Source organism: Protopterus annectens, chromosome 16.part0 (assembly GCF_019279795.1).
Source record: "Protopterus annectens isolate FY-2018-M chromosome 16.part0, PAN1.0, whole genome shotgun sequence".
NCBI lineage: Eukaryota > Metazoa > Chordata > Ceratodontiformes > Protopteridae > Protopterus > Protopterus annectens.
Genome location: NC_056750.1, coordinates 144,107,395 through 144,133,094, shown reverse-complemented (window position 1 = coordinate 144,133,094; position 25,700 = coordinate 144,107,395). Strand labels below are relative to the sequence as shown.

Genomic DNA, 25,700 nt, shown 5'->3' with positions numbered 1-25,700 from the left:
CTCAGCAGCCCCAAATGCACTCTTTCAAAGCAACACCCACATCAATACTAGAGCTACATCTCATGGACCCTCTACCTCTAAATCCATAAGGCAAGCCTCCACACAATCCATCATTGGAGACTCCATCGTGAGACACTCTGATGTCGCTTTCATCAGGCTGAGTAAGGAGAAAGTCACGGTCAGCTGCTTATCAGGGGCTAGGATCTGCCACATTACGCACGCACTCAAGTCACTGGACCACAAGTACCAATACGACTCAAGTCACTGTCCATGTGAGAGTAAATGACCTGAGATTTACCTCCCTAGACTATATGAAGAGAGATATCATGCAGCTCTTGGAATGTGTGTCTCAGGCTGGTATGAACCTAGCATTCAACAACAGTTTACCTTCTCCAAGGATGATGCCACAATACGAACAAAAATGATTGACTTTAATAACTGACTTAGATTCTGGTGTCATTCTAAGGAGGTACAATACTTTTCAGCATGGAAGAAGATGGTCAACAGACCATGCTGCTTTGCTAGGGATGGTCTGCATCTCTCTACTCTAGGCTTTTGAATATTAGCTAAAATATTGTCTTCCCCCAAAGTGTCTTTTTTACGCAATGCCAAACTGAAAGTACTTCCAACATAGCAAATCAAAACCAAGAAAAAAAGAGGTTATGTACCAAATATAACGTTCCATCTGAGTAGTTCTACTTCATTTGTCTTCAACCTGTAGGTACCGGATCCGTAACGAATCCGAGCCGGCAACTTCACAAGCATCTGCTCCGATCTCCAAGCTCTTCCCCTTACCCATAATACACCACCACTACCTTCCAATCCTCAGAGCGAGTTTGCTGCACCTTACACTGAACAACCAAATCCCAAAACCAACTTACACACCTAAAACCAGCTATAAATGCTGTCCATATGGTAAGGCCAGGGGGAAGGAGGGAGGGACGGTTGAAGACAAATGCAGTAGAACTACTCAGATGGAAAGTTATGGGGAGTACACAACTTCTTTATCTGAAGTAGTTTACTTCATTTGATCTTCAACCTGTGGGACAGAGTCCGCAGCTACTAACTACCTGGGTGGCTCTCATGGAAGGATATTCCAGAGCACCATGGAACCAAAGGATGCACTCCTTCGAAAAATCAAATCCAATTTATAGTGAGGAAAAAAGGTATGAGATGAGGACCAAGTAGCCATAAAACAAATGTCGTCTAATGATACTCTCGACCAAAAGGCCGCAGAAGTAGCCATGGACCTAGTCAAGTGAGCTTTAACCTGACCTGGGGGAAACAAACCTTTATCCTTGCAGATCTAAATTATACATAGGGAGATCCACCTAGCAATGGTCATCTTGGAGATAGGTTTACCCAAAAAAGGTTTAGAAAAGGACACAAACAACTGGTCAGATTTACAAAAGGTTTTGGTCCTGTGAAAATAGAACCGTAACTGTCTATGAACATCCAACAAATGCAACTTGTACTCCATTTTGTTTGTAAAATTTTCAAAGACAAAAAGTAAATTGATAGTTTGATTGATATTAACCTCCGATGCTACTTTTGGGAGAAAAGAAGGATTGGTGCAAAAGAAACCCTCTCTTGTGGAAAATCATGTATAGAACCTTGACAAACAACGCCTGAAGTTCTGAAACCCTCCTAGCAGAGGTGATAGCCACTAGAAAGGCTGTCTTCCAAGACAAAAACTTAAGATTTGTGGTTGCTGCAGGTTCAAATGGAGGAGCAATCAACATTTGAAGTATCATAGTACGGTCCCACGGGGAAATGGGATCTTTGACCGGAGGACGTAAGAGAAAGGTACCTTTAATAAAAGCTTTGCACAATCTGGAAGAGGCTAAAGAAGCAGAATTCTCACCGACGTGGAAATGAGAAATGGCGGCTAGTTGAACCTTGACCATGGACGAGCTAGCCCCTTGTTGAAAAATATTTGCCAAAAAAAAATCAAGAATAGCCGGAACAGGAGCCATGAACTCTAAAACTCCTTTGAGAAGTCCAAAAGGAAAATAGCTTCCATTTGCTGCAATAAATCTTCCTGGTGGACGACTTATGAGCTGCCACCACAATAGACCTAACCAAAGTAAACAATCCAGGAGTCCTAGCAATTAAGGGAACTGGAGCAGCCAAGCTGTGAGCTTCAGACTGTCCAGATTCGGATGAAGGACCTTCGAGGGGTGCGAAATGAAATCTCGAATGGGATCCAAGATCCAAGGAAGAGCAAGAACATGAGACCAAAGGAAGGGAAACCATACCAGGGGAGACCAAAACGGGGCAATGAGGATCATTTTGCTCTCCAGTTGACAAGCTTTCTGTAGAAACTTCGGAATAAGGGGTACAAGGAGGATAAGCATAAAGAAGACCGGGAGGCCAAGCATGGACTAGAGCATCTCTGGGAAACTCCCCAGGTAGAGGGTTCAGAGCAAAGAACTCGCTGCACTTCGCATTGGAAGGAGATGTGAAGAGATCCCAGCAAGGTCGACTCCAGTCTAGAGAGATCTGCTCCGCTACTGTGGGATTCAGAGACCACTCATAAGGCATCAGAATAGTCTGTCTTAGTTTGTCCGCTAGAATGTTGGACCATCCCGGAATATGCGTTGCTACTAGAAAATGACTGGTGGAGATCGCCCATTCCCAAACTCTCATGGCCTCGCGACAAAGGGGGTAAGATCTGGTCCTTCCCTGTTTGTTGATATACCAGACCACTGACATGTTGTCTGACTGGATTGTAGTGGTTCCCAGAGATAGAAAGGCATGAAGGGCCTGCAAGCTAAAAGGACCGCCCTCATCTTCAGAATGTTTATATGCAAACTGGTCTTGATCGGGAACCACATACCTTAGAATGTCCTTCCCAAACAATGCCCCCACACCCTAGTTGGGAGGCATCCGTGGTTAGTGTAGCTTTGGCAGGAGCTGGAAGAAAAGGTTGTCCCTCCAAGATTTCCGAAGAATGCACCCACCAAAGAAGGGATGATGTGCAGACTCGGCTGAGGTGTATTGGGTACAACAATGGAAGATCCAACAAGGACCATTGCACCACTTGAGTTCACTGTAGTACTCACATATGCCATCGAGCACATGGTAGGAGTGTTATCGTCACTGCCATAGAACCTAGGGCCCTTAAGACCGAATCTGCTGAGGGAAGGTGAGATCGGTAAATGAAGGTGACATGCATTCTTAAGTTTCAAACTCCCTCCGAGGTCAGGAAAACTTTTGTCTGTAGCGTGTTTATCTGTGCCCCTATGTATTATATCACCTGGACAGGATTCAGAAGGGATTTGGCTGTGTTGACTATAATCCATAGATAGTGTGCAAGTTTTAGGAAATAATCTTTGGTCTGACAAAGTAGACGCTTGGTGGGAGCAGTAAGGAGCCAGTAGTCCAAGTAAGGGTAGACCTGAATCCCCTGAAGCCTCAGGTGAGCTGCTACTACTGCCTTCACTTTGATAAACACCCTGGGGGCTGTGGTGAGACCAAAGGGTAGGGCTTGAAACTGATGATGACTGGCTCCTAGCCAGATGTGGAAAAACCTCCTGGAGCTTCTGTGCATCTTTACGCAACAGTAAGCATCCTGGAGGTTGAAAGAGCACATCCAGTTGCTCTCTTGCAGGTACGGCATGATGGACTGTAAAGTGACCATCCGGAACTTCTCTTTGGCAACTGACAGGTTCAGAGTAGACAGGTCCAGAATGGGCCTCAAGTCCCCCATCTTTTTTGGCATCAAAAAGAAGCTGAAGTAGATGATCCGGACTGATCTGGGGGTACGGGTTTGATGGCTCGTTTCTTTAGCAGCTTGGAAACCTCTAGCGCTACTGACTCACTTTGCGTGGGTGGTAAGTCTGGGAGGTGTTTGTAAGGTGTAGGAGGTACCACAAATGGGAGTGAATAGCCTCTGGAAATTATCTGAATCACCCAACGGTCTGATGACATGGACTCCCATGCCACCAGGTGCAACGACAGGCGACCCCAGACTGCCTCCAGAGCAGAGCAGTCGGGCAGCCCCTCAGAGTTGCTGAACGGGCCTCTCTGAAAATGGTTCTCGAAACTCAATATTCCTCTGACCCCCTCTGCCTCTGGGCTGGAGTCTATCCTGTCCCCTCTGCCGCTAGGTGAAGAAGAGCCCCGAGTGTCCCAGGAATACTGAGACTTCCGGAACCACATCTTCTTTTGTCCTCGTTGATTCCAGAAAAAGGATCTGAGGGTTTGAGAAGCGGATTCCGATGGCAGACAGTGTCTTCCCGTCTGTCTCACTCTGGACCAAGGTGTCTCAGATGGTCTTACCAAAGAGGGAAGTGCCATCATACGGGGCATTCGTAAAAGATGCCTTGAAGGGTTCCGTGAACTGACATAATCTGAGACAGGTGTTACGCCTCATGGACATGCCGGACCCAGCCGCCCTAGCCGCTCCTTCGGTCGCGTGTGAGAGGAGTCACATAGACGTGTTTGAAACTGCTGTCAAGGTAGCCATCCTTGCAGAAAATGTAGCCCTGTCCCCCTGCGACATGGACTTTGGGGGAAACTCAGTCAGTTCCTTAACCAGTTCGCACTGTACTCTAGTAACGTGAGCCAGATAAGTTCAGCACCCTGATAGAAAAGGTCACTGACGCATAAACCTGCTTCCCTAGGCGAATCATCATCCTAGACTCACGATCAGGAGGATGGACTGAGGAACTCTCCTGGGCTAGTTCCTTTTTGGTGGCAGCTGCTACCACCATAGCGTCTACAGGGGACCCTTTATTCCACACCGGTCTGTCTGCAGGGGGCTCAATATTTTATCCGGATGTTTGTCTGGCTCCTTCCAAGCCCGTGAGGTGACCAAGTCCACTAAAGGATCCATGGGAGGGGACACCCAAGAAGTAGACGGGCCCATTCCAAAAGCCTCCAGGAACACGGATTTGTCCAAGGAAAGTTTTGGGAGCAGACCAACCTCCCTGCTAGCACAAGATTTCCATGATGTCTCCGAAGGAGACATCCTCGGGAGGTGATTTGGGGGAACCTTCCCCAATATCCAAATCAGTGTTCTTGGTGAGGGACTCTGGGGAGGAGTCCAAGTGCCTCCTCTTGCACATATGCTTGTTAGGAACCTCTCCGGAGGGGCTTTCCGGAGGGAACTCGCAAATCATTTGTTGTTCCTCAAGGGGAATCGCCTGGGGCTCCTCCAGCATGGGCTGTCCCTGTGGTAAAATGAAGGGATTCACACACAAAGCAGGAGGAGTCAGGGCAGAGTCTGAAGATATAGTCAGGGGCCTCCATCCACTGTAGAGAACCCTTTCCACAAAGTTGGGGGCGATCGAGCTTCCTGGGACACTGTTAAGGGAACAGCTCTCCCTGGATCAGACGCTGGAATCAGAGCTGGGCCTGAAGTAGATGGTGCGCCAAGGAGGGGGCCGTGACCCGACAAGGTCAGAGCCAATGGAAACAGCTCCACCCTCTCTGATCTGACACCCAGGCTCCGGCTCTGAGAGCCACTCAGAGCCAAACTTGTTGGATCTGACACACTCCAGGCAGCTGCCGGTGTTGAGGAGACAGGTACCATCTGCACTGAATCCCTGACTGGGGGCATTCTCAGATCCATGTACTCCAAAACCGGGGGTCGGATCAGAGAAGGAGATACAGGTGTAAAGAAGGGAAGCGAGCTCTTCCCTCCAGAGGAAGAGGGGGTCGGCAAGACTCACATCTGAATTTGTGTGCAAATATATCTCCGCATCATTTTATCCATGTCAACTTCAGAGAGACTGCAGGTGGACCGCTACGAAGCCACGGACTCTGACCTGGCAGGTCGAAGAACCGAGGCTCTAGAGGGTGGTCTGGTCTCCTCCAGCTCTGGAGAAAATCTAGGTGATCGGAGCCGAGGGGGGTCACGGTGCCTAGGCTGAATCTTGGTAGAGGTCCGGTCGGAGCCAAAAGGTCCAGGGACCTCTATCGCCGAAGGGAGTCCCAGTGCCTAGGCTGAATCTTGGTAGGAGGTCCGGTCGGAGCCGGAAGGTCCAGGGACCTCTATCTCTTCTCAGGTCTGTGCTCTCTCTCCTTCTGTCTGCCTTTTCTATGCTCTGCTTCCACAAGCTTAGAGGCAGGAGGATGAGTCCCGGCTTGGGAGGGAGGAGAAGGAAGGACAGGAGTAGAAGGAGAGGTGGTCACAGCAACAGCTGTGACCGAAGCAGAAGAGGAGGCGGCCGCCTCCGTAGAAGGAAGCAGGCCCTTCATAACTAATTTGGCCCTCCAATCCTTAAGGGCACGTGGGTTAAAACCGTGCAAATAGTGCAGTCAGTGGCTAAATGGGCCGCACCCAAAGAGTGTGGCCATCAGCAGATAACAATTTGTGGCCATACTCTGTGCATCTTTTGAAAATTTGCTTAGGAAGATAAACAACAAGAACAAACCTTCAAGAAACACACTCCACTCCACTCACCACACACTCAGACAAGCACACAGAAGGCTGAAGGGGGAGGGGAAGACTAACTACTACAAACTACCTAAAAAGTAAGAAACAAACCCTAAACTCGATGCACCAGTGAAGGGGAGGAAGAGAGGAAACCTATACTACCAAGCACACACACACAAAAAACACTAATCACTTTGAAAAGACCAACTCACAACTTGGAGTTCAAGAATCACAATGCGTTGGATAGCAGCGGCAAACGAGATCTGAGGGTTGGAAGGCAGTGGTGGTGTATTATGGGTAAGGGGAGGAGCTTGGAACTCGGAGCAGATGCTCGTGAAGTTGCCGGCTCAGATCCGATATGGATCCTGTACCCACAGGTTGAAGATCAAATGAAGTAAACTACTTCAGATTCTAATGGTGTTCCTGCTCAATGCTAGGAGTTAAAGAAAAACCTCCACTTCCTAGAAGGTTCTGTTCAGCCTAGAGAATGCTGACATCTGTGTGATCACTGAGACATGATGTACTGTCCGTGACTCTAAAACAACAGTGCAAGGTTATAATGCTTTCTGCACGTTTAGCCCAGCTACTTCAGAGGCATGGACTAAAGGTGGAGGTGTCTCTATTTACATCAAAAATAAATATACTTCACAGCTGGTCAAACAGGGCAATGCACTTGAGCTGCTCCATGTTCAAATCACCTTAGGCAAAATTCAGTACCACTTCCTTGCAGGCTATAGGCCCCACTCTATGACCCAGGAAACCCACACCATGTAATTAACCTTATTAGGAAACACTACCCATCCAACCTAATACCATATTCATTGGTGACTTTAATTACCCCACTATTAATTGGAAATCCTATACAACACCAAACATAGAGGGACAGAGATTCCTGGATTTTATAAACGCAAACTTCCTGGACCAGAAATACAACAAACAGGGGTGCAACCATATTGAATCTCATCCTCACTAATATGGGAGAGTGCTGCACACACCCCTATGCAATGTCTTCCCTGGTATGGTCAGACCACAAAATGGTCTCATTTGAAGTAAAAATAAAATCTGTACCCCCAGCTAAATCCTGGAATATTCAATAACTACTCTAAGGCTAACCTCCTGCTATTAAGTGATAACCTGGCAACATTTCAAGCCCCCATAAAAACTGAGAACACTACTGCCTATGCAAAACTGTTCAAAGAAACTGTGTACAAGCATGTTAATAGCCACATTGAGGCAGCTGTACCTACCAGGAAGTACAAAACTAACTAAAAAAACAAGTCACCATGGTGGAATCACAAAATCAATAGACTCTATAACAGAAGGAAGAAATTCATGTTAAAAATTAAGAGGTGCAGCACCCAGCAAGATAAAAGCACTCATCAAACTAAAGAGACAGCTCAGAGGACAAATAAAGTCTACCAAAGCCAAATTTGAGCTACGTTTGGCCTCCCAAGCCAAGGATAATCACAAAGAATTCTATAGCTATGTCCGCAAGCTCAAAGGCAATACACAATCATGTGCAGAGTTCATTGTAAATGGAGCCACCTATAATGACCCAGAAAATATAGCAAACCTTCTAGCTGATAAATTCAGCTCCAACTTTACCCCTGTCTCCCCTCAGGAAACACCATAAAATATAATTCCCCCTAGTATCACAAGGGAACAGGTCCTTAATGCTCTATGATCAAGAAAGTACAGTTTTGTACCTACCATAAATGTAGATGTTCGAGTGTTCACACTGCTGCAGTTCACACTGCTGCAGTCATCACACTTGGGTTATCTGCCATCAGGCAGTCCCGCAGCCAGCCTGAGTTCCAAAGTCTTGGTCCGGCGTCGGTTGCGGTCGCTTGTTCCCTGATGTCTGTGCGACAGGGGTATAAAAGAGGCAGCAGACGTCATTTTCTTCAGTTTTTCTTGCCCCAGATGTCAGGTGCTCCCAAATAGGAAGGCAATACATAATCCTAAGTAAAATACACAAGTAGAAAGCAATAGCTACAGCTGTAAGCAAATACACCATATAGAAATACATCATATAGATTGTATAAAAAAAGAGGTATAGGTAAAACCCAAGTAAGAAGAGGGGATGGTGGGAGGGTAACCTGGACTGCAGCAGTGTGAGCAATTGAACATCTGCATTTATGGTAGGTACAAAACTGTACTATGTTCATCGTGTTACACTGCTGCAGTCATCACACTTGGGTTGAATCCCAAAGCTAAGGCTGGGCGGTTGGTACTAAACAGGGTTTGGAGAAGCTAGTAGGCCCTGCAGAACTGCAGTGGCAAAGCCAGCTCTGGTTTTTGAGTATAGAGGTAAGCGGTAGTGCTTGGTGAAGGTGTGCACTGAACTAAAGTTGCAGCCTCCAAAATATCCTTGGTTGGTACCCCTCTGAGGAAGGCTGCTGATGTTGCTGTAGCCCTGGTGGAATGGGGCCTAATGTTACCAGGTACAGGTTTCCCATGGTGTGTGTAGCAGAAACGGATACAATGTCCTATCCATTTTGAAATGGTCTGTTTTGAGATAGCCTTTCCTTGTGATCCTGCAGCATAGGATACAAAGAGTTGGCCAGATTTTCTGAAAGCCTTAGTTTTATCCAAGTAGAAATGTAATTGCCTGTGAATGTCCAAAGAGTGTAGGAGCCTTTCCCCTTTATTCTGGGGGTTTGGATAAAAGGTGGGTAAATGAATGGTTTGGTTTAGAGCCACACTGGATACCACCTTTGGCATAAAGGAAGGGTTAGTTCGTAAAGAGACTCTGTCTTGATGAAAAATGATGAAAGGCTCCACTGCCATTAGGGCCTGTAGCTCTGAGACTCCTCGTGCTGAAGTTATTGCTAGCAGCAGGGCAGTTTTCCATGATAAAAATTGTAAATCGGCTGAAAAAGCTGGTTCGAAGGGCGGTAGTGTAAGTTTTTCCAAAAAAAAATTGAGGTCCCAAGTTGGTGCTCTCCGGGGCGGTCTTATGTTCTTAGCCCCTCTGAGGTACTGTCTTAGTAATGGATGTGAAAATATAGGTGGATCCGTGTTGTAATGAGCTGAAACAGCTGAAGAGTGGATCTTAATAGATGAAAAGGAAAGGCCTTTGTGCAACATCTCAGTTAAATATTGCAGAATCTGAGGAATATTTGGGACAAGAGGATTATGGCCTTTAGCCTGGTTCCAGGCGCAGAATCTTTTCCATTTGTCTGAGTAGGTTTTCCTGGTGCTGGGTCTCCTGGCCTCCAGAATGACATCCATAACTGCTTTAGAGAGAAGTGTTGACTGGTTGTTTAGGTAATCTGCCATGCAGCCAGATTTAAAGTCTTGAGCTGGCTGTGTAGAATCTGATTGTTTTGCTGAGTCAGCAGGTGAGGAATTTGAGGTAAAATCCATGGTGGGCCTTGAGGCATGTTCCTTAATATTGGATACCAGTGTTGACGTGGCCAGTCTGGAGCAATGAGTATCATTTGTGGCCTCTCTAATCTGGCTTTCAGGAGCACCTTTGCCAGAAGAGGCAGTGGAGGAAAGGCATACACTGTTAATGTTTTCCAACTGAATGAGAGGGCGTCCACTTTCCAAGCTAGCGTGTGGTATGTCCTTGTGCAAAATTTCCGTAGTTGGTAGTTTTGGGGGGAGGCAAACAGATCTATGTCTGGGCTCCCCCATTTTTGAGTTATTGTGAATACTTGTGGATCTAGTTTCCACTCGTGAGGATCCATGATATTTCTGCTTAGTTCGTCTGCCAATGTATTTTTCTTTCCTGGCAGGAATTGTGCTTGTAGTTGAACTTGGTAGGTCAGTGCTGTGTTCCACAAGGTCATTGCTTGCCTGCATAGGGGGTAGGAATGTGTGCCCCCTTGTTTGTTTATGTACTACATCACTGTGGTGTTGTCTGTCTTTATTAGAAGTTGTCCTGGATGTAGGAGGTCCTTGAAAGCTGTTAGGGCATTTTGTACAGCTAGCATCTCTTTTTGATTGATGTGGAGATGCATATGATCTGCAGACCATTTGCCCTGAATACACTGTCCTGCCATGTGTGCTCCCCAGGCGTAATCCGATGCATCTGTTGTTATTGTTTGCCTGGCTGTGGGTAAGGTGAAAGGCTGACCCTTGTTGAAGTGACATGCCTGAGCCCACCAGAGAAACTCCTGTTGAAGGCAGGGAATGAGTGGTATTATTGTTTCCAAGCTGTGGCTGTGCTGAGTCCATACACTTTTCAGGTACCATTGTAATTTCCTCATATGTAGTTTGGCATATGGAATTAGTAGTATGCAAGATGCCATGAATCCCAAGGCCTGCAGAATTTTTCTTGCAGGGAGTTGGGTCTTTGTTGCCATCATTTTGAAGTATTGAGTCAGTTGTCCTTGCTTGTTTGGCGTGAGGTAAGCCATCTGGGCCGTTGTATTTAAGCTGGCACCCAGGAATATTATCTCTTGTGAGAGCACTAGTTTTGACTTCTTTTCGTTTACTGTGTACCCTAGGCAACTTAGTAGGTTTTTTACAAACGCCAGATGTTTTAAAAGAATGTCCTTGCTTTCTGCTTGAATAAGGCAGTCGTCCAGGTATGGATATATTTGAATTCACAATATATACTATTATATTAATATATTATTATATTAATATAATATATATATTCACACTATAGCCAAACTATGGAACAATCTCCCCACACCACTATGTAATATACCTAACCACAACAATTTCAAATCCATGCTTTTCTCCCATCTCTCCTCCAAACGGGAATGTCCTTAACATGCTCCCACCTAAATCTCCCACACTACTAACTCCACACCTAAATCATCATTTCTTTGCCTACTTTAACTTAATTCAGAGATCTTGCTCAGAACACCTTTTCATAAATCTTTTGCATGCATGCCTCTGGCCTACCTTACTCATTCTCAAACTTTCATTGTTTGTTTTTCTTATCCATTGTACCCATAATATTGTTTTCCTCTGTAATATTGTAAATTTGTCTCTATTCGTATGTATTTGTATGTCTGTTTGGGGCTTTTCCCCTCGGGTCTCCACTGAAAAAGGGTAATTATTACCCAGCTGGACCAACCCGGTTAACAAATGCAAATAAATAAATAAATATAATAATAATAATTCCTCTTTGTCTGCAGTATGCAATTACTGGTGCCAGGCATTTTGTGAAGACCCTGTGTGCAGTAGATAAGCCAAAGGGCAGTGCAGAGCATTGGTAATGAGTTGAACCTGCTATAAATCGGAGGTATCTTCTGCAATTTTGTCTGATAGGGACATGCAGGTATGCCTCCTTGAGGTCCAACGTTACTAGCCAAGCCTTCTTGTCCAGCATGGGAAGAAGTTGCTGTAGTGTGAGCATCTTGAATTTGGGTACTTCCAGGTATGTGTTTAGAATTGAAAGGTCCAGAATGGGTCACCAGGCTTTGTCCTTTCGGGAAACCAGAAAGAGTCTTGAGTAAAATCCTTGTCCTTGCTCCTGTGTACAAACCTGTTGAATGGCTCTCATGTCCATGAGTGCTGTAATTTGTCTTTGAGCCTCTGCCCACTGATTTGGTGGCAGGTTTGGCATTCCTTTTATCCTTGGTAAAGTGTGAAAGTGGAACCTGTATCCTTGAGATACAATATTTAGGACCCATTTGTCTTTTGTGATGATGTGCCAATTGCCTACAAAAAGTACAAGTTTTCCTCCCAAGGGAGCTGCCAAGAGGGATTTCCTTGGCAGTCTGAGGGGTAAGTCATTGTGATCGTCTTCTGAAAGTTTGAGACCTGTCTTCTCCTTTCTGGGTTGTGGCACCCCATTGTCAAGGCTTGTAAGAGCCTTGTGGCTGACCTCTACCCCTTGGGCACCCTAACACAGGTGGAATAGCAAGGCGTCTGTGCTGTATTTGCCCCTCTGTGGTCTGTCAGAAGTTGGAAAGGACCAGTTTTTGGTTGGCCAATTTCTGCTGAAACAAGGAGGTTAAACCTGTAAAAAATCCTTGACCGTCTGCATAGATTTTGCCTTATCCTCAATTTTCTTTAAAACCTCTTCTGCTTTCACACCAAATAAAACATCCTGCTGTAAAGGCGCATCCAATAACTTTGCTTTAACATGATCAGGTAAAGTATGTTCTTTAACCAAGCATGCCTACGAATGACAGACCCTGTTACTGCTGCTCTACAAGAAGCTTCCAATGAATCAAATCCACATTGCAAAGTATGTTTTCCCACTTGTTCTGCTGCATGCAACAAATCTTGCATTTCCTTGTAATCAGGCTGCTCTGTATGTGTGAGCATTTTTTGTTTTAATTGAGACACCAAATATTACTGATATTTCAGCATGTGAAACTGGCAATTTAAGGCCCTCATAGCTAGAGTAGCTGAGGTGTATACTTTCTTTCCCCATCTGTCTAGTGCTCTAGAATCCCTTTCAGAGGGTACAGGATTTTTAGCAATAGAGGCCTTAACCCCTTTGGGAGCCTGGGAAATGGTTTCTGGGTCAGCAACAGGGCTTTTATATAGGAATTTGTGTGAGCCAGGGACTCTGTAGTATCTGTCTGGTTTGGCTGGTGCAGGAGACAATGAATCTGGGATAAGGCTAGATTCTGAATAAACATCATCCACAATGTCTAACACAGGTGGAATAGCAAGGCGTCTGTGCTGGGGTAGTAAAAGGAACTCTCGGAGCCTTTTCTTAGAATCAGAGTAATCCTGGCCTTCCCAGTGGAAATGTTCCCCCATGGTATGTAAAGTTTCCCCAAAAGAGTAGTCTTCTGGGGGAGATGCTGAAGGAATAGACTCTTCAGCATCAGAGTCTTCATAAAGGGCAAAGGAGTATTCCTGTTCCCCAGAATAATCTGAGGAAATGGAAACCTGGTCAGATGAAGCGTAGTCCTCCTCCTGTCTAGGCCTTTTGTTAGCAGGGGGATGGGAACCCCTGATTAGGGTAATTAAGTCTTCAGCCATCTTAAGCATCTGTTTCTTAGGCATGGGGCCTTGTACTGGAGACTGCTGTACAGGCTTCCTTACTTTTAAAGGAGTTTTCAGCTTTGCATTGAATTTTATAGTAAGTGTAGTCGGTCTGAAGACACCTTCTGCAACTGAAGGCCTTTCAACTACACCGGAATCCCCTTCAGCAATGAAGTTGGAAGGGCCTAAAGATAAAGGCTCTGGAGGCCCAGCAATCTCCGCTTGGGAGTCAGATGCAGCCTGGGGTTCTAAATCAGCGGTCGTCAGGGGCTGCGTAGGCGCCTCACTGAAAATCGGAGAACTGGCGACTGGCCTAGCAGAGGCCTCGGTGTCTGGTTTGGGTCTCGGCTGTCTGTCCTTATCTTTGCACTTTTTATGCATCCCGGTCGTCGGTTGCTCCGACGGCATGGTGTAATTAAATTTTCTACCAAAATAATGTTGGGCGAAATCAAACCGACGTTTAATAGATCGTTTGTTAAACCTAGCACAAAACCGACAACCTGTGACATCGTGGTCTGGGCCTAGGCAAGGAATACAATAAGAATGAAAATCCTTATGAGGTATTTGCTTCCCACAAAAAATGCAATTATTAATTTTTTCTGACATCGGTATGAGGCAAGAAAAGATTCCCCAACTGGGTACTTCGCTTTATTGAAGACTTCGGTCTGAAATTCGATTTGAAAATCTCAGGAGTCGGCCGACCGGCACTTGCGAACTGCTTCTGCTTCGGGCACCGCACGGCAAGAAAGACTGAAGAAAATGGCGTTGGCTGCCTCTTTTATACCCATGTCGCACTGACGTCAGGGAAGAAGCGACCGCAACCGACGCCGGACCAAGACTTTGGAACTCAGGCCGGCTGCGGGACCGCCTGATGGCAGATAACCCAAGTGTGATGACTGCAGCAGTGTAACACGATGAACATCACTGCATCAATGGCTACAGACCCATAAGTCTCACTAGTCTTGTATGTAAAGCCATGGAAATAATCCTGGAAATGATCAACAGAGACATAGCAAACCTATTGACACTGGACCCAACCCAGTTTGGTTTCATCAAGGGCAGATCATGCTTACTCAACCTGGTGGACTTCTTTAAGAAGGTAACTAAAGCAATGGATGAGGGAAAATGGTTCACACTGCCTACCTTGACCTGGCCAAGGCATTTGGCACAACACCCCACTCGGGCATTGTTGACAAACTCAAGAGGTTATGTACAAACTTGCATCTCACCCAGTGGATAGCCAACTGGCTCAAAGACAGGACCCAGGAAGTTAGAATTGGGAAGTCCACCTCTACAAATAGGCCAGTCACAAGTGGAGTCCCTCAGGGATCAGTCCTTTGACTGCTCCTTTTTGTAATTTACTTCTCTGAAGTAAAGGCCAATGTTGGTGGTCTATGGTTGACTTATTTTGCAGATGATTGCAAATTAGGAGCTGTCATTAAATTCCACACTGACACAAATATTTTCCAGGAGGGGCTAACACAGAAACTGGTGTCAGAGCCATGGACTAAACCTAAATGCCAAGAAATGCATAATAGTATCCTTTGGGAAGTCTTCCATCCCTGGTAACTATCATACTGACAAACACACCCGTTACAGCTGACCCAGTAGTCAGGGACTTGGGTGCACACATAGATAGTAATCTAGACTTTGACCATTACATATCTACAACAGTGAGGAAATCATTCTGTGCTGTGCAACTTATAAACTAAGGTATGGCAACCAAGTCCAAGGAAGTCACTGTTTTCGGCATTCATCAGAACTCACATCGAGTACAATGCCCCCTTTGGTATGTACCTAACCAGGCATATCCTACAATTGGAACATCCATAGAGGTTCCTCACTAAAAGAAAGGGCGTAAGCAAAACATCTTCTGCAGACCGCCTCAAGGCCTTATCCCTGTGTTCTATATGCTACAAGCTTTTGAGGGGAGATCTATGCCTGGCATACAGGGCATTGTCAGACTCCACTTTGATGGAGCTCCTGCATATCCACAAAACCAACAGCACCGGAATTACCCGATTTAAATCTTGTCTGTGATATAAAAAGGACTTGCTAGAGAGACAGGTATGTATGCCAGAGGCTACCCTGTCTATGGAACAGGGTACCCATTCATGTGAAGCAGAGCTCTTCCCTAACCCAATTTAAGTGGAACTTGGACAACTGGATGGGGAACAGGAAATTCATCCCTGGTTTGGCACCTATGTCTCTAATGGGCACAGGCAACCTGTAAATGGTTCATCTCACAGGCCCCTGCTTACACTTTTCAAGGGTATCCAAACTTGTCAGAGATTTGGGATGCATAGCTAGGCTTAAAAAGGCCCTTGTGGTCATTAACCTAGTAAACACCTATGAACATATGAGAGTGCAGACTGGGAAGGAAGAGGAGTGTTGCCTGTGGAAATGACTGTCATCACCCACTTGTTTTTGGTGATAGTCAGCCAATGTGGATAAGTGGAGCAACAGGTAACCCCCAAATGCCTCCAGAGTGAGACTGCTGGGAATATCCTCATGGAGTAGACTGCAGGCCTCCAGCTGGAGGCCCATAATTCCCTTATTAATCTGCAGATTCTAAATGCCTTTTGGTTGTCATTCATTTCACCAGTTATCAAAGCATCTTCCAGAGTCTCTGTTGTCACACTAGAGTTGCTCATGTCATAAATACAGCTGAAGCAGACTCTGCTGCATTCTAAAAAAACATACATTGTGCAGGGTGAAATTCTGTCCATACAGCTATGAGGACTCTGCCCTCCTGTTCCTGCTACTATAATTAAGCTTCGACTGTCTGTCCAAATAATACGGTCCTGTCAGAACGGGTATTCAAGAATCTGGATTTAGTGTTTGTATCAAATTCTGTGAGGTGCAGCCAAGTGCAGTGTCTTGTCATACCAGTGCTAGCCACCTTCACTGAGCTTTCTAGTGTATTATGGGTTGTCAGCAAGGGCAGATGTGAGATGCAGCACATGGCTGACATCTGGGACTACAGTTTCTTCTTGAGTTCCCCTTCTGGCAACCCTTTCAGTTTCTTGGAAGCTTCCAATGCCAAATGTTTCTGGAATCTCAGCACATGAGATGAGTTGTTTACTGTCCTCCAAGTAAATGTAAAGGATGAGAACACTCTCTTCCCAAGTCTGTCTACATCTTGAGGGAAGTTGTTTAACTATCTAAGCGAAGCATTACAGAAATATGAGTAAAAATACACTCAAATAAAGCAGCAGCCTATAGCCATTCTCTATGCAGAAGCAACTTCAATGCATAGCAAAAGAGATCCAGAGTACTGTACCAAGGAATACAATTATGATGGGGGGAAAAGGTGAGTGACTGGGTATTCTGGGAAAATTTCTACTGTTGAGCTAAAGTCCTACCAGTTTTCATCCTGTCGTTAATGAGAATACTTAATCCCAAATTTGAAGATACATGGTGACAATTCAGAAGAAGACACAAAAAAAAGAAGGCTAGGAATGGAAGAATAACAGAGAGGTGCAAAGAGTAACACTAAATACCAGGACAGGAAGGCAGTTGTAAAACTTAAGCAGGCAAGATAAGGGAAAGGACAATCTAAAAATTCCTTAGTAGAAAATAATTACATGCTAATCAGGATACTTACACATGTTTGGCTCCAGCATTCATTTTCAAGTCATGCTTTATCAACCGGATAATGCACTTCAAGTCATTGGATGTACATCTACCTCAAGATAAAAGATAAAATCAAGTGATTTAGTATGGATTTCTTCCAACCACAAAATATTTAACATGCTGTACTGTATCACCACAAGCTAAGATATTTAACTGCAGTACCCTTCCGTCCAACCAGATTCATTTTGTTCCACTGCTTTTAACAATCGTAAACACACAGTAGACACAAAACAGGAACAAATTAACATTCTGATACATTGCACATAAGGCATTCCATTGAATGATTTAAAACTATCTTATATTTACTACAATATGTTTAATTTCTTTTTCTTTTTAATAAAACCAACTTAGTTACATATATCTATGAATTATTACCTCGTAATTTACATAATGTACTTTAACTTTATGACAGCAGCAGATACAACTTTAAATCTTTCTGGCTTTTGATCCTCAGTCCCTTATGCTCTTTTACATGAATTATCCGAGTTAGATTTTATATATATATATATATATATATATATATATATATATATATATATGCGTGTGTGTGCGTGTGTATGCATTCTTTTATTTATTTTTGTGAAGCCCATACGACTTGCAACCATATTCATTTTCTATCAACATTTGTGATCTCTTTCACACATCAGACTTTCTTATTACTTGTCTTATTATCCTATAAGGTCATACATTTATATGTTTCTCTTCTCATATCGCTGTCTCTTGAACATCTAGCGTCTGAACGTTTGGCCCCACAGGTTTTATTTGTTAACATGCATTCTCCTTTTTTCTCCTCAGTGCCTGGCATTAACTATCTGTTCCTTACTTAGGCTTTTCATAATATCCATTACATCTCCTATTTCTGGCCTACATCTCGATTCTCATTTTCTGGTAATGGCCTTCTTTGAAACCAGTATTGTAAGAGTCAACACTGCCTTAAAATATATTTGTTCTTCTATCCCACGGTCACAACCAAAAATATACTTTCTTCCCTTCATCTTGCTCTCTCTCCTAGTGCATCTAACATTTCCTGCATGTCTGGATAAAAGCCAGCTAACACTGCATATCCCTAGAAAACATTCTCATCCGCTTCACTTTCCATGCTAGCATCTCCAGCAAAGACCATATTAATGAAAAATGAAGCCTGCTTGGAGTATAATAACACCTGTGCAGGTACGTCCATGTGGCTATTCTAAACATTCCTGACTTTGCTGCACATTTAGGTGCCCAACATGCTTCTCATCACTGTTCTTTCATATTTTGTTTGAGCTCTATCAGAAGGTGTGTTTTTCTACTTATCCTCTCCTGCTTTTTCCTCCTCCTCCGTCTTAATTCTAGGTTAAGCCTAAGTCTGCTTGTTGCTAGCTTAGAAACAAATCAATCTCTAATTCATTTCTAATAAAGTGTCAACCAATACTGAAAGGAAGTTCTCAGTTCAGCGTTGTATGAACCTGCTTTAGCCTCAAGCGATATACCAAACAAAACATTCACTTACTCAGATGAGAAAGAATGCTATGAAACCAATTAAAAGGGCAATAAACAAAGACACACACGCATACTGTATTATGTTTTTTTCTTTGTGCACTGCTTCTATAATGCAGCACATGGAGAAAGTGATGCTTCAGAACTGCTTATTGCTAAATATACAAGTACTTACACAGAAGATGTTCCTCTTCTTTGTCACCATCTTCTTCAGATTCTCTGCATGTTTCCGTGTTACCCAATGTGTCTTCATACAAACAGTTCATCACAAGTGTTTAGTTCCTGCCACGGATGCTGTGGCACTGAAATGATTTTGGATGTTAACAACTTTTATTTTAAAATGTAAAGGATTGTTTATCAGGATGTTCCTACTTTCATATATTTCAGGGAATAACCAGTCGTCCAAAGATATTTCATATTAATATATATGGAATCATATCTAAACAATGAATGTTCACAACAGCAAAAATAATAATAATATTGAACTGGGAACATCAAAACCTAAACAAGAAACACAAAAACTGCTTTTTTGCAGAGGGGTGAGTCAAAACGTCCTCCCACACCCCATACTAATTATACATACAAACTCAGAGATTGCACTAGAGTTAGGAAAGGAGCAAAACTCCAATTCCCATTGTACCCTGATCCCACACAATGACAGTCTTTCTTGTTTGATGTTCCAGGTTTTCAATGTTCTGGGTTCGATGTTATAATGTTCACTGTTGTGAACATTCGATGTTTAGATAGGAATATATATATATATATATATATATATATATATATATATATATATATATATATATATAAATAGATAGACATGGAAAGATAGATATAGACAGCTATAAATAAACACATACACACACACACACATATATATATATATATATATATATATATATATATATATATATGGTTATTAATTTTTTATAGAGTGAAACACTGTTGACATTTGTTTTGTTGGCAGGCTTTGATCGACAGGTGTTTAAAACAGACAATCCCCAGAGAAGGAGAATGTGCCCTTACCCCAAAGATTGTACAACCATGGAATTAGTACATACAGTTGTCAACACACACACACACACACACATACATACATATATATATATATATATATATATATATATATATATATATATATATATATATATATATATAAAATGTATTTTTTATTTTACATTTGTTGACCGGGATAGTCTGACTGAATACATGTCCATTTTCAGCGGAGGCCCGGGAGAAAAGCTTCTCATAACAAAACAGAACAGAGACAGTACATACATAACTGAGTTTTAGACTCAGAAAACATATCAAAATATAAACATAGCATATAAGCAGATATCATAATTTACAATGTGCAGACATACATATGATATGAGGCATGGGTAAAGTACAGTTGTGTACCTACCATAAATGTAGATGTTCGAGTGTATTCACTGCAATCGGCCCGAGTTCCAAAGTCTAGGTCCGGCGTCGGTTGCTGTCACCTCTTCCCTGACGTCAGTGCGCCAGGGGTATAAAAGATGCAACCAACGCCATTTTCTTCAGTTTCTCTTGTCCCAGATGTCAGGTACCCCCAAATAGGAAAGGCTGGAAAAAATTATGTCAAAAAACATGCATGTACCAAAATAACATTTCCTTCATCTACAAGCAAATACACCACATAGGTTGTAGAGAGTAAAGAAGTACAAAAAGGACCCAGCAATGAGAAAGGGGGATGGTGGGTGAGTAACCTGGACTGCAACAGTGAATACACTCGAACATCTACATTTATGGCAGGTACACAATTGTACTATGTTCATCGTGTTTCACTGTTGCAGTCATTTCACTTGGGTTGAATCTCAAAGCTGAGGTTGGGTGGCTGGGCCTAAATAGGATTAGGAGAGGCTACCAGGCCCTGCAGAACTGCAGTGGCAAAGCCTGCTCTGGATTTAGGGTAGAGAGATAAGTAGTAGTGCTTAGTGAAAGTGTGCACTGAACTCCAGGTTGCAGCTTCTAAAATGTCTTTGGTTGGTACTCCTCTGAGAAAGGCTGCTGAAGTGGCTGCTGCTCTGGTGGAATGTGGCCTTATGCCCTTAGGCACTGATTTGCCATGTTGTGCATAGCAGAAGAGAATGCAGTGTCCTATCCATTTTGAAATTGTCTGCTTTGAGATAGGCTTTCCTTGTGATCCTGCAGCATAAGCTACAAACAGTTGCTCAGTTTTTCTGAAAGTTTTTGTTTTGTCCAAGTAGAATCGTAGCTGTCTGTGTATATCCAAAGTGTGCAGAAGTCTCTCCCCCTTATTCTGGGGATTTGGATAAAAAGTTGGCAAATGAATGGTTTGGTAAGAGCCACGCTGGAAACCACCTTTGGCATAAATGTTGGGTTTGTCCTTAGAGAGACCCTGTCCTGATGAAAAATGATGAAAGGTTCCACTGCCATTAATGCCTGTAACTCTGAAACTCTTCTTGCTGAAGTTATTGCTAGGAGCAGAGCAGTTTTCCATGATAAGAATTTTATATCAGCTGTGTTGGCTGGCTCAAAAGGAGGCAGTGTGAGCTTTTCTAATACAAAATTGAGGTCCTAAGTAGGTATTAGTGCTCTCCTTGGGGGTCTTATGTTTCTTGCCCCTCTGAGGTACTGCCTTAGCAGTGGATGTGAAAAAATAGGAGGTTCTGTATTGTAATGAGCTGGAATGGCAGAGGCATGGATTTTAATAGATGAAAAGGATAGGCCTTTGTCCAGCATCTCAGTTAGGTATTGTAAAATCTGAGGTATATTTGGAACAAGTGGTTCGAGTCCTTGTGCCTGGTTCCAAGCACAGAATCTCTTCCATTTTTCTGCATAAGATTTCCTAGTGCTGGGCCTCCTGGTTTCTAAAATGACATCCATAACAGCTTTAGAGAGAGGTGTGGTCTGAGTGGCTATATTATCTGCCATGCAGCCAGATTTAAGGTTCTGAGTTGACTGTGTAGAATCAGATTGTTTTGTTGAGTCAGAAGATGAGGAATTTGAGGTAAAGGCCAGGCTGGGCCTCGAGACAAGCTCTTTAGGATTGGGTACCAGTGCTGGCGTGGCCAGTCTGGGTCAATCAGGATCATTTTTGGCTTCTCTTGTCTGACTTTTAGGAGTACCTTGGGAAGAAGAGGCAGTGGAGGGAAGGCATAAACTGTGAGAGTTTTCCAGCTGAATGAAAGAGCATCCACTTTCCATGCTTGTGAGATAAGTTCTTGTGCAGAATTTCTGTAGTTGACAGTTGCGAGGGGAGGCAAAAAGATCTATGTCTGGGCGTCCCCATTTCCTTGTTATCATGCTGAAGACCTGTGGATTTAGTTTCCATTCGTGCAGATCCATGAGGTTTCTGCTTAGTTCATCTGCCAGTGTATTTTTCTTTCCTGGCAGGAATTGTGCCTGCAGATGTACTTGATAGGTCAATGCTGTGCTCCACAGAGTCATTCCTTGCCTGCAGAGGGGGTGGGAATGTGTGCCCCTTTGCTTGTTTATGTACCACATAACTGTGGTGTTGTCCGTCTTTAGTAATAGTTGTCCTGGATGTAGTAGATTCTTGAAGGCTGTCAGGGCATTCTGTACAGCTAGCATCTCTTTTTGATTGATGTGAAGATGCATTTGTTTCTTGGGCCACATGCCCTGAATACATTTCCCTGCCATGTGTGCCCCCCAGGCATAATCCGATGCATCCGTTATTATTGTCTGCCTGGCTGTGGGCTGTGGGTAAGGTAAAGGGCTGTCCCTTGTTCTGGTGACAGGCCCTGGACCACCATCGAAACTCCTGTTGTAGACAGGGAATTATAGTTACTATTGTTTCCAGGCTGTGGCAATGCTGAGTCCAAACACTTTTTAGATACCATTGTAGTTTCCTCATATGCAGTCTTGCATATGGAAATAGTAGAATGCAGGAACCCATGAAGACCAGGGCCTGCAGAATTTTTCTTGCAGGGAGCTGGGTCTTTGTTGCCATCATCTGAAAGTAATGAGTCAGTTGCCTTTGCTTGTCTGGTGTGAGATAAGCCATCTGGGCAGTTGTACTTAAGCTTGCACCCAGGAATATTATCTCTTGAGAGGGTACTACTTTTTGATTTCGTTTTGTTTACTGTGTACCCTAGGCAGATTAATAATCTTTTTACAAATGCCAGATGCTTTAGTAGAATGTCCTTGCTCTCTGCTTGAATAAGGCAGTCGTCTAAGTAGGGATATATCTGAATTCCTCTTTGTCTGCAAAATGCAATTACTGGTGCCAGGCATTTTGTGAAGACCCTGGGCGCAGTAAATAAGCCAAAGGGCAGTGCAGAGAATTGGTAATGCATTGAGCCAGCTATGAATCTGAGGTATCTTCTGTGTCTGACTGAGACATGCAGGTATGCCTCCTTGAGGTCCAAAGTAACTAGCCAAGCCTTCTTGCCCAGCATGGGTAGAAGTTGCTGCAGTGTTAACATTTTGAAGTTTGGAACATCCAGGAAAGTATTTAGGATTGACAAGTCCAGTATTGGTCTCCAGGCTTTGTCCTTTCTGGGAACCAGGAAGAGTCTTGAGTAAAATCCTTGTCCCTGTTCTTGCTGTGGTACTCTTTGAATAGCTCCCATGTCCATGAGAGCAGCAATTTCCTTTTGTGCCTCTGCCCAATGGTTTTGTGGCAGGTCCGGCATACCTTTTGATTTTGGAAGAGTGTGAAAGCGGAACCTGTAACCCTGAGAAACTATATTCAGTACCCATTTGTCCTGGTGATTATGTGCCAATTTTGTGTGAAAAGTGCTAGCTTTCCCCCTAGGGGTGCTGCCAAAAGGAAGTGTTTGGCCTTTGTAGAGGAAAGTCACTGGGACTGTTTTCTATAAGGTTGTGATTGGTCTTAAGGGAAGAAGCACCCCATTGTTTAGGTCTGTAGGAGCCTTGGGGCTGAGATCTGCCTCTTGGGTGTCTGTATCCTCCTCTTTGTGGCCTGTCTGACACCTGAAAGGACCAATTTTTAGAAGGCCAGTTTCTACTAAACCTAGGTGGTTGAACCTGTAAGAAATCTTTTACTGTCTGCATAGATTTTGCTTTATCCTCCATTTTCTTTAACACCTCTTCTGCCTTAACACCAAACTAAGTATCATGCTGTAATGGAGCATCCAATAATTTTACTTTAACATGTTCAGGTAAACTTTGTTCTTTCATCCAAGCATGCCTTCAAATGACAGAGCCTGTAACTACGGCTCTGCAAGAAGCCTCTAATGAATCAAAACCACATTGCAGAATATGCTTTCCCACTTGTTCAGATGCATGCAATAATTCCTGCATTTCCTTATTGTCAGGATTGTCTGAATTTGTAAGCATTTTCTGTTTTAACAAATATATGAGGTACTGTTGATATTTAAGCATGTGAAACTGGCAGTTTAAAGCCCTTACAGCTAAAGTAGCAGAGGTGTAAACTTTTTTCCCCCATCTATCCAGAGCTCTAGAATCCCTATCAGAGGGAACAGGGTTTTTAGCAGTGGAAGCCTTAATCCCTTTGGGACCGTGAGAAATGGTTTCAGGGTCAGCAGCAGGGTTTTTATAAAGAAATTTATGAGAGTCAGGGACCCTGTAATACCTGTCTGGCTTGACTGGTGCAGGGGGTAAAGAATCAGGAGACAGACTAGATTCAGAGAAAACATCATCAACTATATCAAGCACAAGGGGAATAGCCAGGGGCCTGTGTTGAGGCAGTAAAAGAAAATCTCTGAGCCTTTTCTTGGATTCTGAATAATCCTGGCTCTCCCAGTGGAAATGTTCCCTCATGGTGTGCAGAGTTTCCCCACAAGAGTAATCCTCAGGCGGAGAGGCTGAAGGTATAGATTCTTCAGCATCAGAGTTCTCATAGGGAGGAAGATAATAGCCCTGATCTGAAGAGGAATCAGAGGAAATAGAAACCTGGTAAGAGGAATCATAGTCACTGTCTTGCCTAGGCCTTTTATCAGGAGGGGGATGGGAACCCCTGATCAAAGTAATTAAGTCTTCGGCCATTTTAAGCATCTGTTTCTTTGGCATGGTTGACTGTCCAGGAGAATGCTGTACTTGTTTCTTTGTCTTTAATGGTGTCTTTGACTGTACTTTGGCTGCTGCAGAGGATTTAATAGTAAGCTGTGAAGGTCTGAAAACGCCCTCAGAAGCCGATGCCTGCTCAGCGGATCCAGACCCATCTGAGGGAATATTTTCTGTAGGCCCAATACCTTGAGTATCCAGAGGCCTAGTTGTCTCCATGTGCGAGACGGATACGGCCTGTGGCTCTGAGGTAGCGGGTGTCAGGGGCTGCAAAAGCACCTCACTGAGAACCGGCGAACTGGCGACTGGCCTAGAAGAGGCTTCGTTGTCGGTTTTGGACCTCGGATGCCTGTCCTTTTACTTGTCATTGCGTTTTTTATGAATTCCGGTCGTCGGTTGTTCATACGGCATTATATAGTTAAACCTTCGGCCAAAGTAATGTAATGCAAAATCAAACCAACGTTTAATAGTGTATTTGTTGAATCTAGCACAAAACCAACAACTAGTAACGTCGTGGTCAGGGCCTAGGCAAGGAATACAGTAAGAGTGAAAATCCTTATGAGGTATTTGCTTCCCACAAGAAATACAATTGTTAACTTTTACTGACATCGGTCCGGAGCAAGAAAAAGTTTCCCCAACGGGGTACTTAGCTTTATTGAAGACTTCGATTCTGAAACTCTATTTCGAAAATCTCAGGAGTCGGCCTACAGGCACTTGCGAACTTCTTCTGCTTTGGGCACCGCGTGGCAAGAAAGACTGAAGAAAATGGCGTTGGATGCATCTTTTATACCCCTGGTGCACTGACGTCAGGGAAGAGGCAACAGCAACTGGCCCCAGACCTAGACTTTGGAACTTGGGCCGACTGCGGGTAGCCTGCCAGCAGGATAACCCAAGTGTAATGACTGCAACAGTGAAACACGATGAACATTTAACTAAACAGCAAACTGGGTAGCAGTGGAGTTGTTAATCAGGTTTAGAACAAGGGCACAGCCAATGTGATACGAGGTAGTCTTTGAGGTCTCTTTTAAATAGGGGTAGTGAGGTTTCCTTGGTAATGGTTGTAGGGAGTAGATACAGATTTTACCAATTGAGTTGGCAAATAGTGCATCGCCTGCAGAGTTGGTGGATTTTTGGGTCAGTATCATTAGTTTATTAGATGAGCATAGTGGCCTGGGGGCATTATGGGGGCTGAGAATATTTTTAAGGGCAGGAGTGTTTTCTGATTGTAGAGTACTTTATGCGCTACTATAAGCTGGTTGAACTGCAGAAGGGTAGAAAATACTAGCCATCCTAGAGC

General features: G+C 43.9%; 1 protein-coding gene across 1 annotated transcript in view; it reads right to left on the bottom strand.

The window, feature by feature from the left end:
• The window catches only part of LIG3 (DNA ligase 3), a 1,243,614-nt gene that overhangs the window by 972,271 nt on the left and 245,643 nt on the right, over window positions 1-25,700 (bottom strand). Inside the window, exon 8 of the mRNA XM_044058542.1 lies at window positions 16,902-16,979. Within this exon, the coding sequence (XP_043914477.1) occupies window positions 16,902-16,979 (78 nt within the window). The remainder of the gene's footprint in view (window positions 1-16,901; window positions 16,980-25,700) is intronic.